The following is a 16,694-nucleotide window of genomic DNA, read 5'->3' as shown; positions in this document are numbered from 1 at the left end:
TAAACTTCAAAAAAACAACTGTATTTCTTTGTTTGCACATAAACTATTTTACGTGTTGAACATAAAATAGATGTTCGCTGTTGTGGGAAGATCTCCATATTGTCATATAAATCAACCTTATGTAATGTAATAATGAATATTCTGCATGAAAGCAGAGTCAGATAAATGTTAACAGGTGTGGGACCTTGGGATGATTCATTCGTTAAACCTATGGCGATATGTGATGCTGATGAGCTAGCCTAATTGGCTCGGTGTTCATCTGTGGAGCTCATAATAAAGTGGGTAGATTTGAAAGCGTACTCATCAATTTAGTAGTAAGCCTTTTCCATCTATTTCTGGTGAGTCATCAGCTGGAATATTTATTATTTTTTGGTTGAATAGATCTTTTCCAGGAGCCAATGTAGTATGGATTTGTGTGTTTGTGTGTTTTGTTTTGTTTTGCTTTTCGGGGATGGGGGGGGGGGGGGGTCAATTAATATGATTGGAACATTAATCCATCTTTGAAATGGCAACAAGTGAATCTATCTGTGCTATTTGCTTCTCCTTTTTTTTTTCCATAGTTCATATTGTCTGGATGTTAAAGTGATGTTATAAGCTAATATTAATCCTATTTGTTGGTCTTTTTGCTTGTCTCTCATATCCATGTCAGACACCAGAGGGTGAGGAAGCAGCAAAACGGGGAATTGAGAATCCTATGAAGTTTGTGATGAAGCCTCAGAGAGAAGGTGGTGGTAAGTCATTTGTCAAGAAAAAAAGAATTTACAATTACTTGTTGCACAACATGAGAAATTAAACGAAGGTCTGGAAACAAAAGACACAATATCTGTGAGCACTGTAAATGTGTAAATACTTGCATTTATAACATACTGTAATATGTATTAATTCAATAAGACCTCCTTGATATGTTGTAATATCACAGTCTGATACAGAATGATACACAAAAAGATCAATGAGATGTTACAAGTTGGTAGACACAGATATCTGTATCTATGTACATACATACATCTGTACACACATATGCACACATGCATATTGAAATATATGAATATAAGTGATGTATACACCATGTATTCAGTTAGTCTATTTTTTTTATTTTTTTGTGAGTCAGGACTTCACAACAGTTTTGTGAGTGGTTGAATTCACGATTGTGGAGTATAGTATTGGACAGAGAGTTTATATCTGCACATTTCTTTCTAATTTGTGAAATAGGACCCGATTCGTGAAATTTGCAATAATAAAAACCTCGCAAGATATTTGGCATACACAGTAATTGTAAAAGAGAGATTACAGTTTACAGTCAAACATCACATGACTTAATACTTCCAGGCAACAACATCTACGATGACGATGTGCGCACCACCTTGCAGAAGTTGGCTGGCAGTCAAGAGAGGGCGGCATACATCCTGATGGCACGCATCATGCCGCCCATCCACGAGAATTACTTCCTCCGGAACGGGGTGAAGACGGTGCTCTCAAACGTCGTCAGTGAGCTCGGAATATTCGGGACTTTGGTCAGGTGAGATTTGTGGGAATATTTACATTTGAACAAAAGCAAGAGATTGTTGAAGTAGATCCGAGGGGTGAAGATTGGTTTTGACAGATTTTAATCAGTTGTCTCCCTCTGTTGAAATGTATCTGTAAGCTCGCAACTGCTGATCTATATTTTTAACCAACATGTTGGAAAAAGGAACCATTGGTTCCTTTTCCCCTGATCTTCCCCCTCCCCCCACCAAAAAAATAAAAAATAAAAAATAAATGAAAGGGTTTGAATTAGTCTTTCAGCAGTCTATCATGATTTTTTTTTTCTGCAGTCTTTCAGCGGTCTCTCAATGTGAGCTCTCAAGGGTCTTACTAGTCTTTCAATTATTTTTTGACAGTCTCTCAAGGACTGCCACCTTTTGGAGAAGATTATTTGTGGTATCATGTTTGCCCTGCCAAAATATGTGGATGGATAATCCTAAAAGAGTCTTTTTGCTTCAAATACCGAAGCCCTGAACATTGATCACCCCTAAGGATAGCTGGAATACACATTCAACGGGCTATGTGCGGTTGTATGATTGTGAAACAGGGCGTTGCATACACCTCGTGCCATTGTAAAATGAGGGCACATAACAACACCAGCAATATCACGTCACAAAAATCAATCACCTTTAATATGTACTGGACGTTTCTCTTTTGCCAAAACTAGCCTTTTTCAAGGGCACTCTCAGTGTTAGTTGTCAGCAACGGGAGTTGTGCATGTCTGCAGAAGGGCGCTGTGAGATCTGCAAATATAATTACCATTGAATGGGAAATCCGGACCACTTAGAAATTAGTCTGTAAAAAAAGAATGAAACTATACAAGCACACCAGTGAAAAAAAAAAAAAAAAAAAATTAGGAAAGATAAGAAATTGTGAAGTTTCACAAATTTTGGCAAAACGGTTCTCACACAGTTGTTATGAATATGCAAATGAGTGAGCTAATGATGTCATTACCTCACAATTTTCCACTGATTGTGTTTAAAAAAAAAAGTGATGAACATTAGATGTAAAAAGTGTAAAACATTATGGTATTCTGGAACTGGATATCTTATGGATATCTGGATAACTATGGATAACTGGATATCTTCCAATAAAGAAATGGAAATGTTCAGATTTTTTCTAGCATGGCAAGTTGTGAGGCATTGACATCATCAACTCACTCACTTTCATTTTGTATTGACTGTTCAAGAACTGTTCTGTGAAAATTGGCAAAACTTCACAAATTGCGTAGCTTCCATAATTTTCATCCAATTTTGATCAAATTTCGTCTGTTGAGAATGAGAAGGGCGTTAAGTTGTCTCGAACACTATGGGTTTTGTGACAACTTAACGCCCTTATCATTCTCAACCGACGATTTTCACTGTTGTGCTTGTAAAATTTTACACTTCCTTGCCAGACTAGGCTTTCACTGGTCTGGAATTCTCCTTTACTGAGCTGCTAGAAATCCTGACTGTGCAATCACTCCTACTGAATAATTCAGTTCGTCTCTTGGAATTGAGAGATTGGCCCATGTGAGCCGTCAGTGTGAATGTATTATTGATGAGCTTCTTGGAATAGAGTTCTGCCAATTGATTGTGGTTTTTGGCAACCAAACACTGGTAGTATAATTCAGTAGTTGGAATGTATTAAAGGGGAAATCCAGTCCAAATATAAGTTAGTCTGATAAGAAAGAGTAAAATATTACAAGTCTTCCGATAAAATTTCGATCAAAATCAAATTGCTAATTTTTCAGGAAACAGTTCTTGAACTGTCAATATGACTATGCAAGTGGCAAAGTGAGCATGTCATCCCCTCACAAATTGCCATATCATATAGTTTGCACATAAAGTTTTGAAATTTCCAGTGTTTTATTCAAATGAACTTATGCCTGAGGCTCAAGTCCTGATATATCTAACTGATCACTATTCATAAGTTGTTCAACCAGGAATAACATCAGGTTTCAGACTTCAGTGGCAGAAACATTTAATTTTTGTCACTTTTCTGTATACAATCAATGGAAAATTGTGAGGTCATGACATGGCTAGCTCACTCATTTGCATATTCATACACTGAGCAAAAAGTGTTTTGCAGAAATTAACAAAACTTCAAAATGTCATTAACTTCCTTATTTTTCATCTAATTTCAGTCAAATATTTACCATTGAACTCGTAAGAATTTACTCTTTTTTTATCAGACTAACTAATATTTGGACTGGATTTCCCCTTTAAGTTTAGAAAGTGGGATGGGTTTCCAAAAGTCTTCTTCCTGGAGCTTGCCTCGTGATGGTAGCCTGACTACAGTACATCCCACTTTAATAACAGTCCTCTGCTCACTTGTCTTGCAATTAAAACAGGGAGAGGGCCTTTAATGAAGGCTAGGGCAAAACAGATGTTCAGGCATACTTGTAACCACACCCATGTGAGTGAGCTGTTTAGTATGACATGAGACATATGGCCAAAAGCCTCTGCTGCAGTAGTCTAGACTCTAGACAAGTTCACCTTCATAAACATAAGGATTGAGAGAATGTAGCAATATCAGTAGAACACATCATTGAAAGTTTGAGGAAAATCAGACAATCCGTTCAAAAACTATGAATTTTTGAAGTTTTTGTGCAGTCACCGCTGAATGAAAAGACTACTGCAGCGTATGATGTCACATGAGTACGACAATGTAAGGAAAATATAAAGAGAATTTCACAAAATTTCATCTTTTGAAAAAAAGTACTCATTCCCTGGACTTGTTACTGACATATGTTATGGGTAATATTATTCCCCCTGCCTTTAGAAAGAGGCAAGTCAAGTGCTCTTTTATTATGCGAAAAAAGTGAAAATATATTGAATTTCCTTTACATTTTCTTTATACTGTTGTACGCATATGACATCACAAGCTGTAGTAGTCTCCTCATCCAGCGGTTCCAACACAAAAATTGGAAAAATTCATAACTTTTGCATCGATTGTCTAATTTTCCCCAAACTTTCACTGATGTGTTCTACTAATATTGCTGCATTCTCTCAATCCTTATGTTTATGAAGGTGAATTGTCTTTTAATGATTATATTAATTCAAGCTGCTAAATGTGTACGTGTGAAGTCAAGTGACAGCATGATCCCAGAATCGTTGAAAAAAAGTTCAGATGGATTACTCTCAGGGGTCAAAAGTTCATGTACATATGATTCACCCACACGCTCCCTCAAAATTTTGAGAGAAAGTCATAAGCAATCAGTCTGGACTCCTTTTCTCCAGTTATCGGGATTGTGCCAGCAGCTATTACCTGACTTGGCGTGCACAGGTTTAGCAGCTCAAATAAAGACATCATTAAAATAGTTTAGAATCCAGACTATGCTGCAAGTGTGGGTGCTTAGCACATTAACTCATCAGCTCCCAGAAACCCATATTTAAGCAGTTTTGTGCTGCATCTTTGTATTGTGGTTTTTACTTTTTATTGTCGAGTGTTTCAAAAGGTAGAGTAATAAATTTCCCTTTTGTTTGACCCCTATTTTTGTCTTATATCATTGTTTATTTTGATCACGGAATTTAATATCAAAGCTTCCAAACACTTAATTTCTCATTGGTCCTGACATCAACAACTCATTTCGAAAGTCTTCAGTTATCATTCTCTATTTCTTTCAAAGTTGCCTGTTGTTGTATTTTCACTTCCGTATCCTTGTTTCGACTTGATGCAGATTTTGTGAAGTTTACCAGTTCTATTTGAATGTTTTCCAATGTGAGATATGCAGAGGAATTGAGAGCAGTCATGTGAATGGTGACAGGATAGTGATTTACCCTTGATCCGGATGGGACCTTGGCTCTTAATTGCCAATTAAAGGAAACCAAAACCCAAAGAGAAATGTTTGTTTAGTGAAAGCAGCAACATTAGTAGAGCTCATCAGTGAAAGTTTGGGGAAAATCAGACAATTCGGAGGAAAATCAGACAATCGATGCAAAAGTCATGAATTTTACAAGTTTTGGTGTTGGAACCACTGGATTAAGAGACTACTTGAGTTTATGACGTACGTGTGGACAACAATATAAAGAAAATATAAAGAAAATTCAACATGCTTTCACTTTTGTAGTGTAATGAAAGAGCACTTCACTGTTAAACTGCTTTCAGAAAGCAGGGGAAATAATTGCTACTTTTATCATATGTCAGTATCAAGTTGACGGAATGTGTAATTTTCATGAAAAATGAATTTTTGTGGAATTCTCTTTCGTTATATTGTTGTCCCCACATGACATCATGAACTCTAGTAGTCTCCTTATCCAGTCATTACAACACCAAAACTTCAAAAATTTGTAACTTTTGCATCAATTGTCCGATTTTCCTCAAACTTTCACTGATGTGTTCTAACAATGTTGCTGCTTTCACTCAATCCACATTGCTTTTTGGGTTTGGGTTTCCTTTACTGTGGAGAGTTCTCTCTGTGTGGGAGATGTGAGCGTCTGTTTCTGTCATGTGATCATGTGATCAAGCGATCATGTGACCCTCTCTTTGCTTACTCCCGTGCAGCCACGGAGGCGAAGTTGTCATGAACGAGACCTCGGGCCACCTCCTGCGAACAAAGGACATTGGTCAGAATGAGGGAGGAGTTGGGGCGGGCGCTTCCCACGTGGACAGTCCCTTCCTCGTATGATCGCTGACTGGCAGCTACCTGCTGGACGCCAAGCCACAGCTGACCACTGCATGCCACACCATTCCCAGATACATCCAGGAATCGTTATTTTCTTTAACCCGTTGAGGACAAGCTGATTTTTGCTAAAACACATGTTTCCCATAAACAACTGCTCGAGTATACTCAGGACAGGTCTTCAACGGGTTGAGCGTACTTATGTTTTTTGCCATGTGGTGAAAGTTTCACAAATCAGCATGATTAAAAAAGAAAGGCAACTTATCTCAGCGGAGTTCCATTCCTTGAAAAATTCAGAAAGATGGTCATGCAAATCTAGGAGACTCTTCAACTGCCTTGCACTCAAAACTACATCATGTATCATAATATACATATCATATATTTTTATGACTTCAAATTTGGTGTGTGATTGTGAGAAATGTTGATTATGTGCGCAATTTTAGACAATCAATCTTTCTCCCCACCTGCGTCTGCTGTTGTACAAGTTTCCGTATGATCAGAAATTCTTTCCCACTGGTGGGTATTGACTGAAAAATTATTCAGTATTTGGTACTCTCATCATGTATTGTGTAGAATGTGTCACATTGTGAAGTTTCTAACAAAAGGATCCACTGTGCATGAGTGAGAGAGTATGTTTTAAAATGAATGTGTATTCTGAGTGCCTGCTGCATGTGAGGTAGAATGGACTGTGTGATAATCCTATAGCTATGCATGAGGCAATCCTAATGGTGTTGCTATTATTGCAATGTGAATGCACAATAGTTCCACACCAGTGCGATGTCCTGGTGAGATTCTTTAATAGAATTGACTTATATTTGTACAGTGATTCGTTCGTATGTACCTGCCAACGGTTCCCATTAAGTGGGAACGTTCTTATTTGGCAAGAAAGGAGAATCTTCATTCAGCCGTGTATTCCTATTTTTGTGAAGAAAAAAAAAATGGGTGAAAATTCCATCTTTTGCATCATTTTCAGTTATTTGTATTTTCTGAATTTTTAGGGTTGGCACATACACATTTTTCATAGCAACTCAAGTGAAGGATTGCAGTACGCAGCGCTCCATCTGTACAGTAACAAATACCAACAAGTGGTACATGTATTCCCCTTGTAGTGCGTGCCATGCCAATTCATGATTTTGTAATTTGCCACACTCGATTAGTAGCTTTTAAGCATACACTTTCCATGTGAAAACAACATGCAGCATGCAATATGACTACTCGTAGGTGATGAATAGTGATAGTTCATTTTATGTTCTTTGATATCATGGAATTGTTTTAGACTTTGATGCACGAATATTGCTGTTGTGTGTGATGGAATAGTGATGGTGATCTAATGTTGGTTGTCTTTTTCTTTCTTTGTTTTTTGTTTTTTCTCATTGTCTTTCATTTCCATTTTAATTTCTATGATTGTGCGACAAAATTGGGAAGAAGAAAACAGTACGACTGCCCTTTGGTCAGAAATTGCTAACAATGCCAAAAATCTCTCTGTTTTACAAAAATGGGCCCAAGAATGTAGCCAATGAGAGTCATTGAAAATGAGTCATATGTGCCCTCTTTACCTTTTTTTCCCCGCTAAAATGCATGGGAGTGCAAAAGTGTGCAGCAAAAAAGGCATAACTGCATTGTTTATCTTTTATTACTCTGTGGTAGATTACCTATTGCTCTGTGCGCACAGTACAAATCCCAAGTAATTGCATTGATTTGCTCGGTTGTCTGCACAGCCAATGGAGGAGTGTCCCCATTGCAGTGTAGTACAATGTTTTTCAGTGAAAAAAAGCTCATAGACCCATTTTATAAAGCAAATAATGCACAAATTTTTATATTTTGTGACGCAGCACACTCCAGTATTCAAAACCGGAGCAACAGTGAATATCGCATGACCATTGAGTGCCGCATCCCCCGCTAATGCACTCTCACCTGTGCATTATTTATTAGTTTAGTGACCCTCACTTTAAATTAGGATTAATTTGCCAAAGTGTGGTTGGCTGATGATACCCATTAAATCAATCAGTTTATCGGAGGGGAAAAGAAAAAAAAAATGTTAATGAGAATACATTTCAGGAATCATAGCTAGATGGCCTTGGTGTGAAAAAAAAAAGCAGCACACTTGTGGGTTTCCCGAGTTAAAGATTTAGGATGGTGTAAAAATTTTGGATATATAGGGCAGCAAATGGCATGCTGTGAGAGGGAGAGAAATATGGTGATTACATTCAGAGGGGAAAATTTCGGAAAGTAATCCACGAATGAATGTTCAGTGGCAGACATGCTGTGATGTTGGACTCGCGCGACTGTGCTTCAAGATGTCAAACTACGATGTGGATGTCTCGTGGAATGTCACGAGCAGACGATCGTATTTTCCTCTGGTTGCTAGGTGATGTCAAGGTAAGCTAATTGTCTCACTGAGATAAAATTTGAGAACTTCCTTGCAAAGACAGCTGGGGCATGATGTAATTGGTGCTGGCCATACATTATGATTTCTTGCGCTTTAAAAGCAAATGCAAATGAAATGTCTGTCAAGGTACGTTGATAGTACCTGATGAAGTATTTGATGTTTATCTTCCTGGAGCCATGCTTCTCAACTGTTGGGCTGTGAGAACTCTCCCAGGTGGGCAGCGATGTTGGCCGAAACAAAATAAAAAAGATTCATCGTACACTGGTGTAAATAAGCACTGAATTGATTAGCGTCTTAGCAGTAGCCGTGACAAAAGAAATCATAGGTATACATACACTGATCAATTCAGCGCTTTTTATGCCTCCGCCATGAAGTGGTGCCGGAGGCATTATGTTTTCGGGTTTTCCGTCCGTCCATACGTACGTCCGTCCGCATTCGTTTACGCGATAACTTGAGTAATATTGACTGGAATTTTACCAAACTTGGTCCAAGTATAAAGTATGATGGGGCAATTAATTGATTAGATTTTGGGTGAAATCGGCCAAAGGTCAAAGATCAAAGGTCAAATTCAAATCATTAAATTGTATCTGTTTACGCGATAACTCAAGACTGGATTCAGCAAATTTCACCAAAATTTGTCTGAGGATGATGGGACAATTACTTGATTAGGTTGTGAGTGAAATTGGACAGAGGTCAAAGGTCAAAGATCAAGGTCAAATCCTAAAATTTATCTGTTTACGTGATAACTCTAAACTGGATGAAGCAGCTTTCACCAAACTTGGTCCAGGGATGATGTATGATAGGGCAATTAATTGAGTAGATTTTAGTGACATTGGCAAGAGGTCAAAGGGCATAAGATCAAGGTCAAATGCTAAAAACGTTGCTATTTCCCCCATATCCATGCAATGCCCGAAGGTATCATCTTGAAACTTATTGTAGACATGTACTACGGCATAAAGATTCTCCAGAGAGAGTTTCATGTCATAAGGTCAAAGGTCAAAAGGTCAAAGGTTAGGTGAATATGTTACCATTTCACTTTTCTTGCAAATGGTTCAATGTATCTTCATGGAACTTGGTACATACACATGTACTGACTGGCAGGGATTTTCTAGGGAATGTAGGAGTCATGGGTCACTAGTCAGGGGGTCAAAGGTCAAGGTCAACTCCTCAAAATTTTACTATTTCCCTCATATACTAGTATATGCAATGCTTACATTATTATTTTTAAAACTAAAACTTGATATATACATGTATTCCCTAATGGAGATTCTCTGAGAAATTTTGAGCCAGAAGGTCAAAGGTTAAGGGTCAAAGGTCAGGTTTAAATGCAAATATATATTTATTTTATACTGTAATTACACTCTTTCTTCATACCTTGAAAATTACTCAATGCATAAACTTATAAAAGGGTAGGTCAGAAGTCAAGTAGAAGTTCTCAATTCCCCAAATACAGGTACCTGCACTCTTAGACAATTATAGCAAACCTAGTTCAAGGAAAGTAAACATTCAAGATATTTCTGACAAACCTGTCATTTCAATATTTTGCCAGTTATGTGAAACTGTCATAACACATTGTGAAGACATTGTACCATACACCTATTGGGAGAATCATGCACTATGGCGGAGGCATCAGTCGCCATAGCGACATTTCTAGTTTATATCAATGTTGTAACAAAAACAACCCGACGGAAGAATGTCATGAATTTGAATAAAAGATTCATATTTCAGCTAATGGGCCCCAAAAATGATTATGGGAGCTAAAGTGGGCATCAGGTTGAAAAAGGTTGAGAAGCATGGTTCTTGTGGGAAGAAGAGGAAGGGGAGGAAAAGAAAGGAGAACTCTTAAATATGCAATAGTTAAAGGTTACATTCAGTCTTTTAACATTTTGTTTGATGGAATATTAGATAATGCAGTATGATTCAGTGTGAAAGAATAAAAGGGCAGTTTTTTGACAAGATTCTGAGATGCATATTTCATGAAGGTACAAGAGGTGTGCACGGAATGCTTAACCAGCGAGTCAGAGTGAATGGTCACAATGTCCCGTTTTCATCATTTATGAGGTTTAGTACAAAACTTAGAAAAAAAAATGATATTGTTGAGGCACAATTCATCATTTTCGATAACGTTTGAACGTTGAGCATCATAATCATTGCCATATTTTGGAATTCCATGATATTTGCAAGTGCTTGTACGTGTAGTATTTGGAGAAAATTTGAATACTGTATATGCCATATATTTTGCAGGATTTTTATTTTTTTTTTGGCAAATATGTAAACGTGAGTCGGGTGCTCCTTGTGAATTTAACAACGTGAAAATATTAATTCTGATCCCGACACAAGTGCAATGTGCATGTGTACATTTCTCTGTTTATGACTGTACTTCATGATTGCGAATTTAGCCACTTGCGAAATTGTTGGAGAAATTCCAATTTAAGAAAAAAAAAATAGACTCACGAAATATATGGCATATACCATATTTAAGATATGATGCTTGGGTACACAGTGTAGTACAATGAAAGTCCAAGGTCCTGTAATTCATGGATTGTACTATGAAGATTGTCTTTAATATGCAGGTCAGAAGTTCAGTAGTAGCCAAACTAATGGTCACTCTGTGGAGTACAATGAAAGTCCAAGGTCCTGTAATTCATGGATTGTACTATGAAGATTGTCTTTAATATGCAGGTCAGAAGTTCAGTAGTGGTCAAACTGATGGTCACTCTGTGTTGTGATTTGTCTGTACTGCCAGATTAAAAGTGACACCTTACACAATGTTCTGCTTCCAAGCAAATCCCTCAGTCTCCAGGTTGTCTCAATGGCAAAATGCGAGGGCAGTCTGACTCAATAGGTTCCTGTGTATAGAAATTTGATTTGAATACTGTATGTACATTATACTAAGTAGTCTCCAAGGTAGATCACAAGTCCTCGTTGAGATTTGCAACTCAGTATTACATAAAACTGAAAATGTTACCTGACATGGGATGCATTACAGATGTTTGTGTGTGTTTGTGTATGTGTGTGTGTGTGTGTGTGCTTGTGTTGGGTATTGCTAATGGTTGTATCATGTGTAATATGTTTCAAGACATTTTAGGCTTAAATTCTCTATCTTTTGGGTTATAGCAGATCATTTTTAGAGTTTTAATAAGTCTTCATTCACTTTCATTGTCATGTTAATAGTAAGATTCATACCCATTTTTCATGTGATTGTATCCAAATTGCATATCATGTCATTGGAATCTCGGTTAACATCAGAGAATTTCATGATGAGCTAGAAATTAATCATGGCCAAGGGTAACATTTTTGACAAATTTGGGGAATTTTTGTGCATGAGAATGTCTGATGTCATATACAGTGTGTATGACATCATTAAAGAGATGTTTATTGAATGATAACCATGCAGGACATCAATCTGATATGTTTTCATTTTTCACTTACACCAAAAGTTGTGTTGATTAATCTTGTATAATGTGAGTAGAGATCTTCCATTTTTTGTAAGAGTGTCTTTTATCTTACGAAACATTCCATATAAGTCAATGATGACGTAATGATTTTTACTCTAGTGATTTAGAGATTTGCTTTGCAAGAATTTTCTGTAGCTTGAAGCTTCACTCGGGTGATTTCAGCATTGGAACAGTTGATGCTGTGTGTTAACAGTACGGATTATGTATCAAATGCAGGTAGATCTAAAGTACTATCTTTGTGTTTGGTTATCACATCTGTAAAATCATAAAGTCATATTTGTAAAATATGACAGTGTCACAGTCATGCACTTAGTATCAAGGTATATAACAAATAGTGTAAAAAATGACAAATACCCCCCACCCGCTCAAAAAAAAGAAGAAGTAAATAGATAGAAATTAAATGAGCTGTACTTGGGACAGTGCAAGCTCAAAGGACTTAAATTCAATTTTCTTGCAGTTTTGAGTAACTGACATTGACTTGCTGAGCTCGTGTTGCTCATTCCCATTTGTGATTGCCTGGGGTTTTGAACCAGGATGCTACCATTTAAGGCTTTTTGGCATGAATCGGCGCCTATCAGGAGTCCACATAACTATCTGGAAATGGAGGTAAAATAGCGGGTGCTGTTTGTTAATCCGAAACACACTAATTCCCTGTACCAAAAGGTTCGTTAATTCGAAAATGAAAAAGGGTTCCCTATTCCGAAGGCATTTGTGGCATTATTCCGAAGGTTCGTTAATCTGAAAATGAAAAAGAGTTCCCTATTCCGAAGGCTCATTTATCTGCAAATGAAATAGGGTTCGTTATTCCAGAGGTTAGTTGATCCGAAAATGAAATAGGGTCCGTAACAAACCTTCGGAATAACGCGCCTTATTTCATTTTCGGATGAATGAACCCTTGGGAATAACGAACCTTCGGAATAAAGATCCTTCGGAATAACGAACCTTTGGAATAACGAACTGTAACCATAATAGCAATACGACAAAAAGTAATCAGAGGTCTCTAATGTTTCCATGCATGTACATACATGCATGTATGGAGAATGTAAGTGTGTCAGGAGGTAAAATGTTATATCTGTCAGTGAATGAGCATCAGCTCTTACCCCCCCCCCTTTTTTTTGCCATCTTGTAGACTGTTTTATGTGCTTTTCCAAACATAGTAGACTTTGTTAAAGCACCCTGAACTTGTCATCCAGTAACAAACAAGGTTTTAAACCTGGTGTGTGTATTGATCATTTCAGTGCCTGAGAATGGAAGATTAAAGGAGCACACTAGAAGTGTTGATGTAAGCATGATCAGTACTGTAATTTTTCTTTCATATCTTGATATAATTATGCTGCAATAAAATCTTGTGATTAGAAATGGCTATGTCTAAAAGCAAAAGATAGCATGTGTGATCGGTGCATCACTACTCTACAAACTGATTTGAGTGCTGTGGAACTGCTAGATTGAATTGTTAAGTCATTTCCAAGACCGCTCAGCAATGTTATTTTGTTATTTGTAGAGCTTTCTGTCTTTCTTTTTTAAGGGGGGGGGGGGGCGCAAAGTCAAGTAATCCTGTTAGAATTGAACTGATGAGACTATCTATAACTGACATTCAAAAATTATGTGATGGTTAAGATTTCTTTATTTTTTCCCGTCATTTTAACAGAATTCTACTTTTCTTCTTGAAAATACTTGAAACTTTAGGAAGGGCTTATGTTACATGTACAAACAGTGGGCTCACACACACACACACACACACACACGCACACATGCATGTACACAGAAAAAAAACCCCTCTGTTACAACAATCTGCACAAAACATAAACACTCAGATGTAGCATTTTTCACTGTTTTTAAGTACTGTGCTTTCATTCTGCATGTACTTGCATTGATACAGTCTCCTCCAAAATGTTTTACATGAACAGCAGTAGAAAATTACCCACCACACCTGTGTTATGTGACTTGACGTATTCTCGAGTTTGTACATCACTTACAAATGTAGTAAAAAAAAAAAGGCAAGGCATTTTAGACATACATGTATGTATGTCACATCATGTGCTTACATTGTTGCATGCATTGTCTAGGCAACATAGAACTAACTGATAGGCTATCAACAAAGAAAATTTGACAATTTAAGCAGGTACGGTATTCAATATAGACAGGACTCGGGAGTTATGCAAATATACGATACTCATACCTGGCTACATGAAGGTATTTTCTTTCAAAGTTGAAGTAATATACAAATATTATCCATTGTAATCCAAATTGATTGAAAAAGCGTTATCTTTTAAAATCTATAGTACAGGACTTCCAAGCACCTAGTGCTTATAAATTCAGTACGCTTCTTACGCTTCTTAGAATCATCAATTTCTTTGATCTTCCAAGACTACAGGAGAATCTGCACATGCTTGTATTTTGGCACTAAATTCTTCATGACACGGCACATTTCCTATAAACAAATTAAATGTACAAGTAGTAAGATGAATGCAATGACATAAGTACAAGGTCAATCTATGCTTGCCACGTCTAATCAGTAAAATTCTGCTGGGCCCGTTTCATGAAAATAATTGCAGTTGCCATGGCAGTAATTAAAGTCATACGCAGCTAGCTGCGGAGGCAAACTGCCTGTTGCGATTTACTGCAAAATGGAACAGCCCCCGTCCCCTACGTTCCAATGCTAGAACTATCAAGTTGTATCATTGTGAAAGCAATAATATTATCATAACAATGGTAGAGGATTCCATCAATACATACATGTATGCATATCAGAGAATGTAACTTGCGCAATCACCCAAGCCACACCAATTTATCCCCTTCCATCGTCTATCATATTTAACAAAAAGAAAAAGAAAAAAAACCTTTACAAAATGAGTAGAAATTGCTAGGTTGCAGACAGTCAAAAGCTCCCTCATCAATGGATGTTATATACACAACAAAAGGCCTGGCTTGAATCTGAAGAAATTAGACCAGTAAAGATGTTTAGAGAAGAGTGTAGCCTACATGAATAAACCCTAATTGTTTACATTTTACTAACCTACAGCATTCTCTCTTCTATCTCCTTGTATGCTTTACACACATCACAAGATTATGGTGGGCGGAATGATAATACAAGTTATATCATGATCCATAGTCATGTTCGTTTCTTCATGAACAATCCTGGAGTAACATCCGGATGTAATGCATTGGCCTGTAATCATGGCTTATAAACTTTTCAAGAAAATCTACACAGCTACTGCCATAAATCCCATCAGTCAAAAACTAAGGCACATTAGAGCCGTGATTCATAATAAAAGTGATATGTGGTTTCCTAATTCGGTTGCTAGCATAATTGCTGGTATATTAATTACCGCAAGATGTGTACACTCTACTCAAAGACAACAACTTCGACTACAAGGCCGTGCACTTATTATTGACTCATATCAAAAGAGAAAAAAATATTGAAGTAAGTTTCACAGCAGAAACTTTATCAGTTATGTTAATTAACTTATTCATATCCTGCTTGGATAGCCATTTAATGACATTGGTACCATTTTCTTAACATTGATACAAGCAAATGCTGAAAGTGAAAATGAACAATTATAAAACTGAAACATAACCTGCGTAAAAATATCTTTGGTTACAATTATGAGATAAAAGTATTCGATACATATCCACTCACATGATGATGATCTAATGAAGATTTGGATAAGTTCTTTGATAATGTACTCTAAGTTGATACTGTCTCAACAAAAAGACAAAGTCACCAAAATATATGTGCACCATTTTGACAAGGCTCTTGTAAGTTCTGTTCAGTAAAATAGCATGGACAACTATTCATCACTTTCATGCTATTGCGGAAGTACTTTAAAGTATTTGCTATTTCAACCTTTTTGATTTGACGCAGGTATGTTTATTTTCATCCTTATAATCTCATGATATATTGCGATATCATGAACTTTTGCATGGCAAATATTTCATTTCTATTGTAAATACTATCTGTTTATAGTTGACACACTCAAATTTGCCCCGAATAGTTATATCTTGTCTGGCTAAAAATACAAACAGAAAGCATTCCAAACTTCTACTTTAGGGGAAATCCTTTCAATTTCTAAATGCCATTACACATTTCCTGTTCAAAATTTAGTTCACAATGTATAACATATGAAGAGTTTGTTCGCAAAAACCGATAAATCCATACAGTATATGCCAAATGGAGATATTTGCGATTAAAGGTCAATAAAAATAAAGAGAATAAAAAGAAAATTTTTGCTTCTTTTGACCATAACTTCAAAAATATACCTTTATATGTAGTGACCGATATATCGTTTTAAAGGTATGGACTTATCGGTTTTTGCGAACAAACTCTTCATATCTTTACAAGCAGTTTTTTAAGGTTTTATTTGTCTTTTTGCAAAACAAGTATTCACAGACTTCCTGAGAATGAAGAGACCCATTTATATATATACAAGTCTGTGTAGCCATTAATCAGACGAGTGATAATCTATGTCTTCTATAAGTTTCCCAACAGCATTGCACTGGCATATAAGATATATGTATTGGATTCAAATTCTACACATAAAAAGTAAACAATTTCTATAGAAAATTTCATGTGAAACATGTAGGCACCAATTTGTTGACATTGAAAAGCACATAGAAATTGTCTTTTTTTCCATATATTTCTATTTCTAAATTACTGTTTACAATAAGAAAAATTTGAGTTGTAAGATAAAAAAGACATGATTTTTTTTTTCAGTGATATAAA

At 36.6% G+C, this 16,694-nt stretch overlaps 1 protein-coding gene across 1 annotated transcript in view; it reads left to right on the top strand.

Annotated features, from left to right (window-relative positions):
* Nucleotides 1–6,478, top strand: part of LOC140232760 (glutathione synthetase-like) — a 36,584-nt gene extending 30,106 nt beyond the window's left edge. The window contains exons 8-10 of the mRNA XM_072312874.1: nt 650–731; nt 1,327–1,516; nt 6,007–6,478. Coding sequence (XP_072168975.1) covers nt 650–731; nt 1,327–1,516; nt 6,007–6,130 — 396 coding nt within the window. The 3' untranslated portion in view covers nt 6,131–6,478. The remainder of the gene's footprint in view (nt 1–649; nt 732–1,326; nt 1,517–6,006) is intronic.
* Nucleotides 6,479–16,694: the final 10,216 nt, after the last annotated feature.

This window comes from Diadema setosum, chromosome 9 (assembly GCF_964275005.1).
Source record: "Diadema setosum chromosome 9, eeDiaSeto1, whole genome shotgun sequence".
NCBI classification, from domain to species: Eukaryota; Metazoa; Echinodermata; class Echinoidea; order Diadematoida; family Diadematidae; genus Diadema; species Diadema setosum.
The sequence above is the reverse complement of the archived record's forward strand: the minus strand, read 5'-3'. Positions and strand labels throughout refer to the sequence as shown.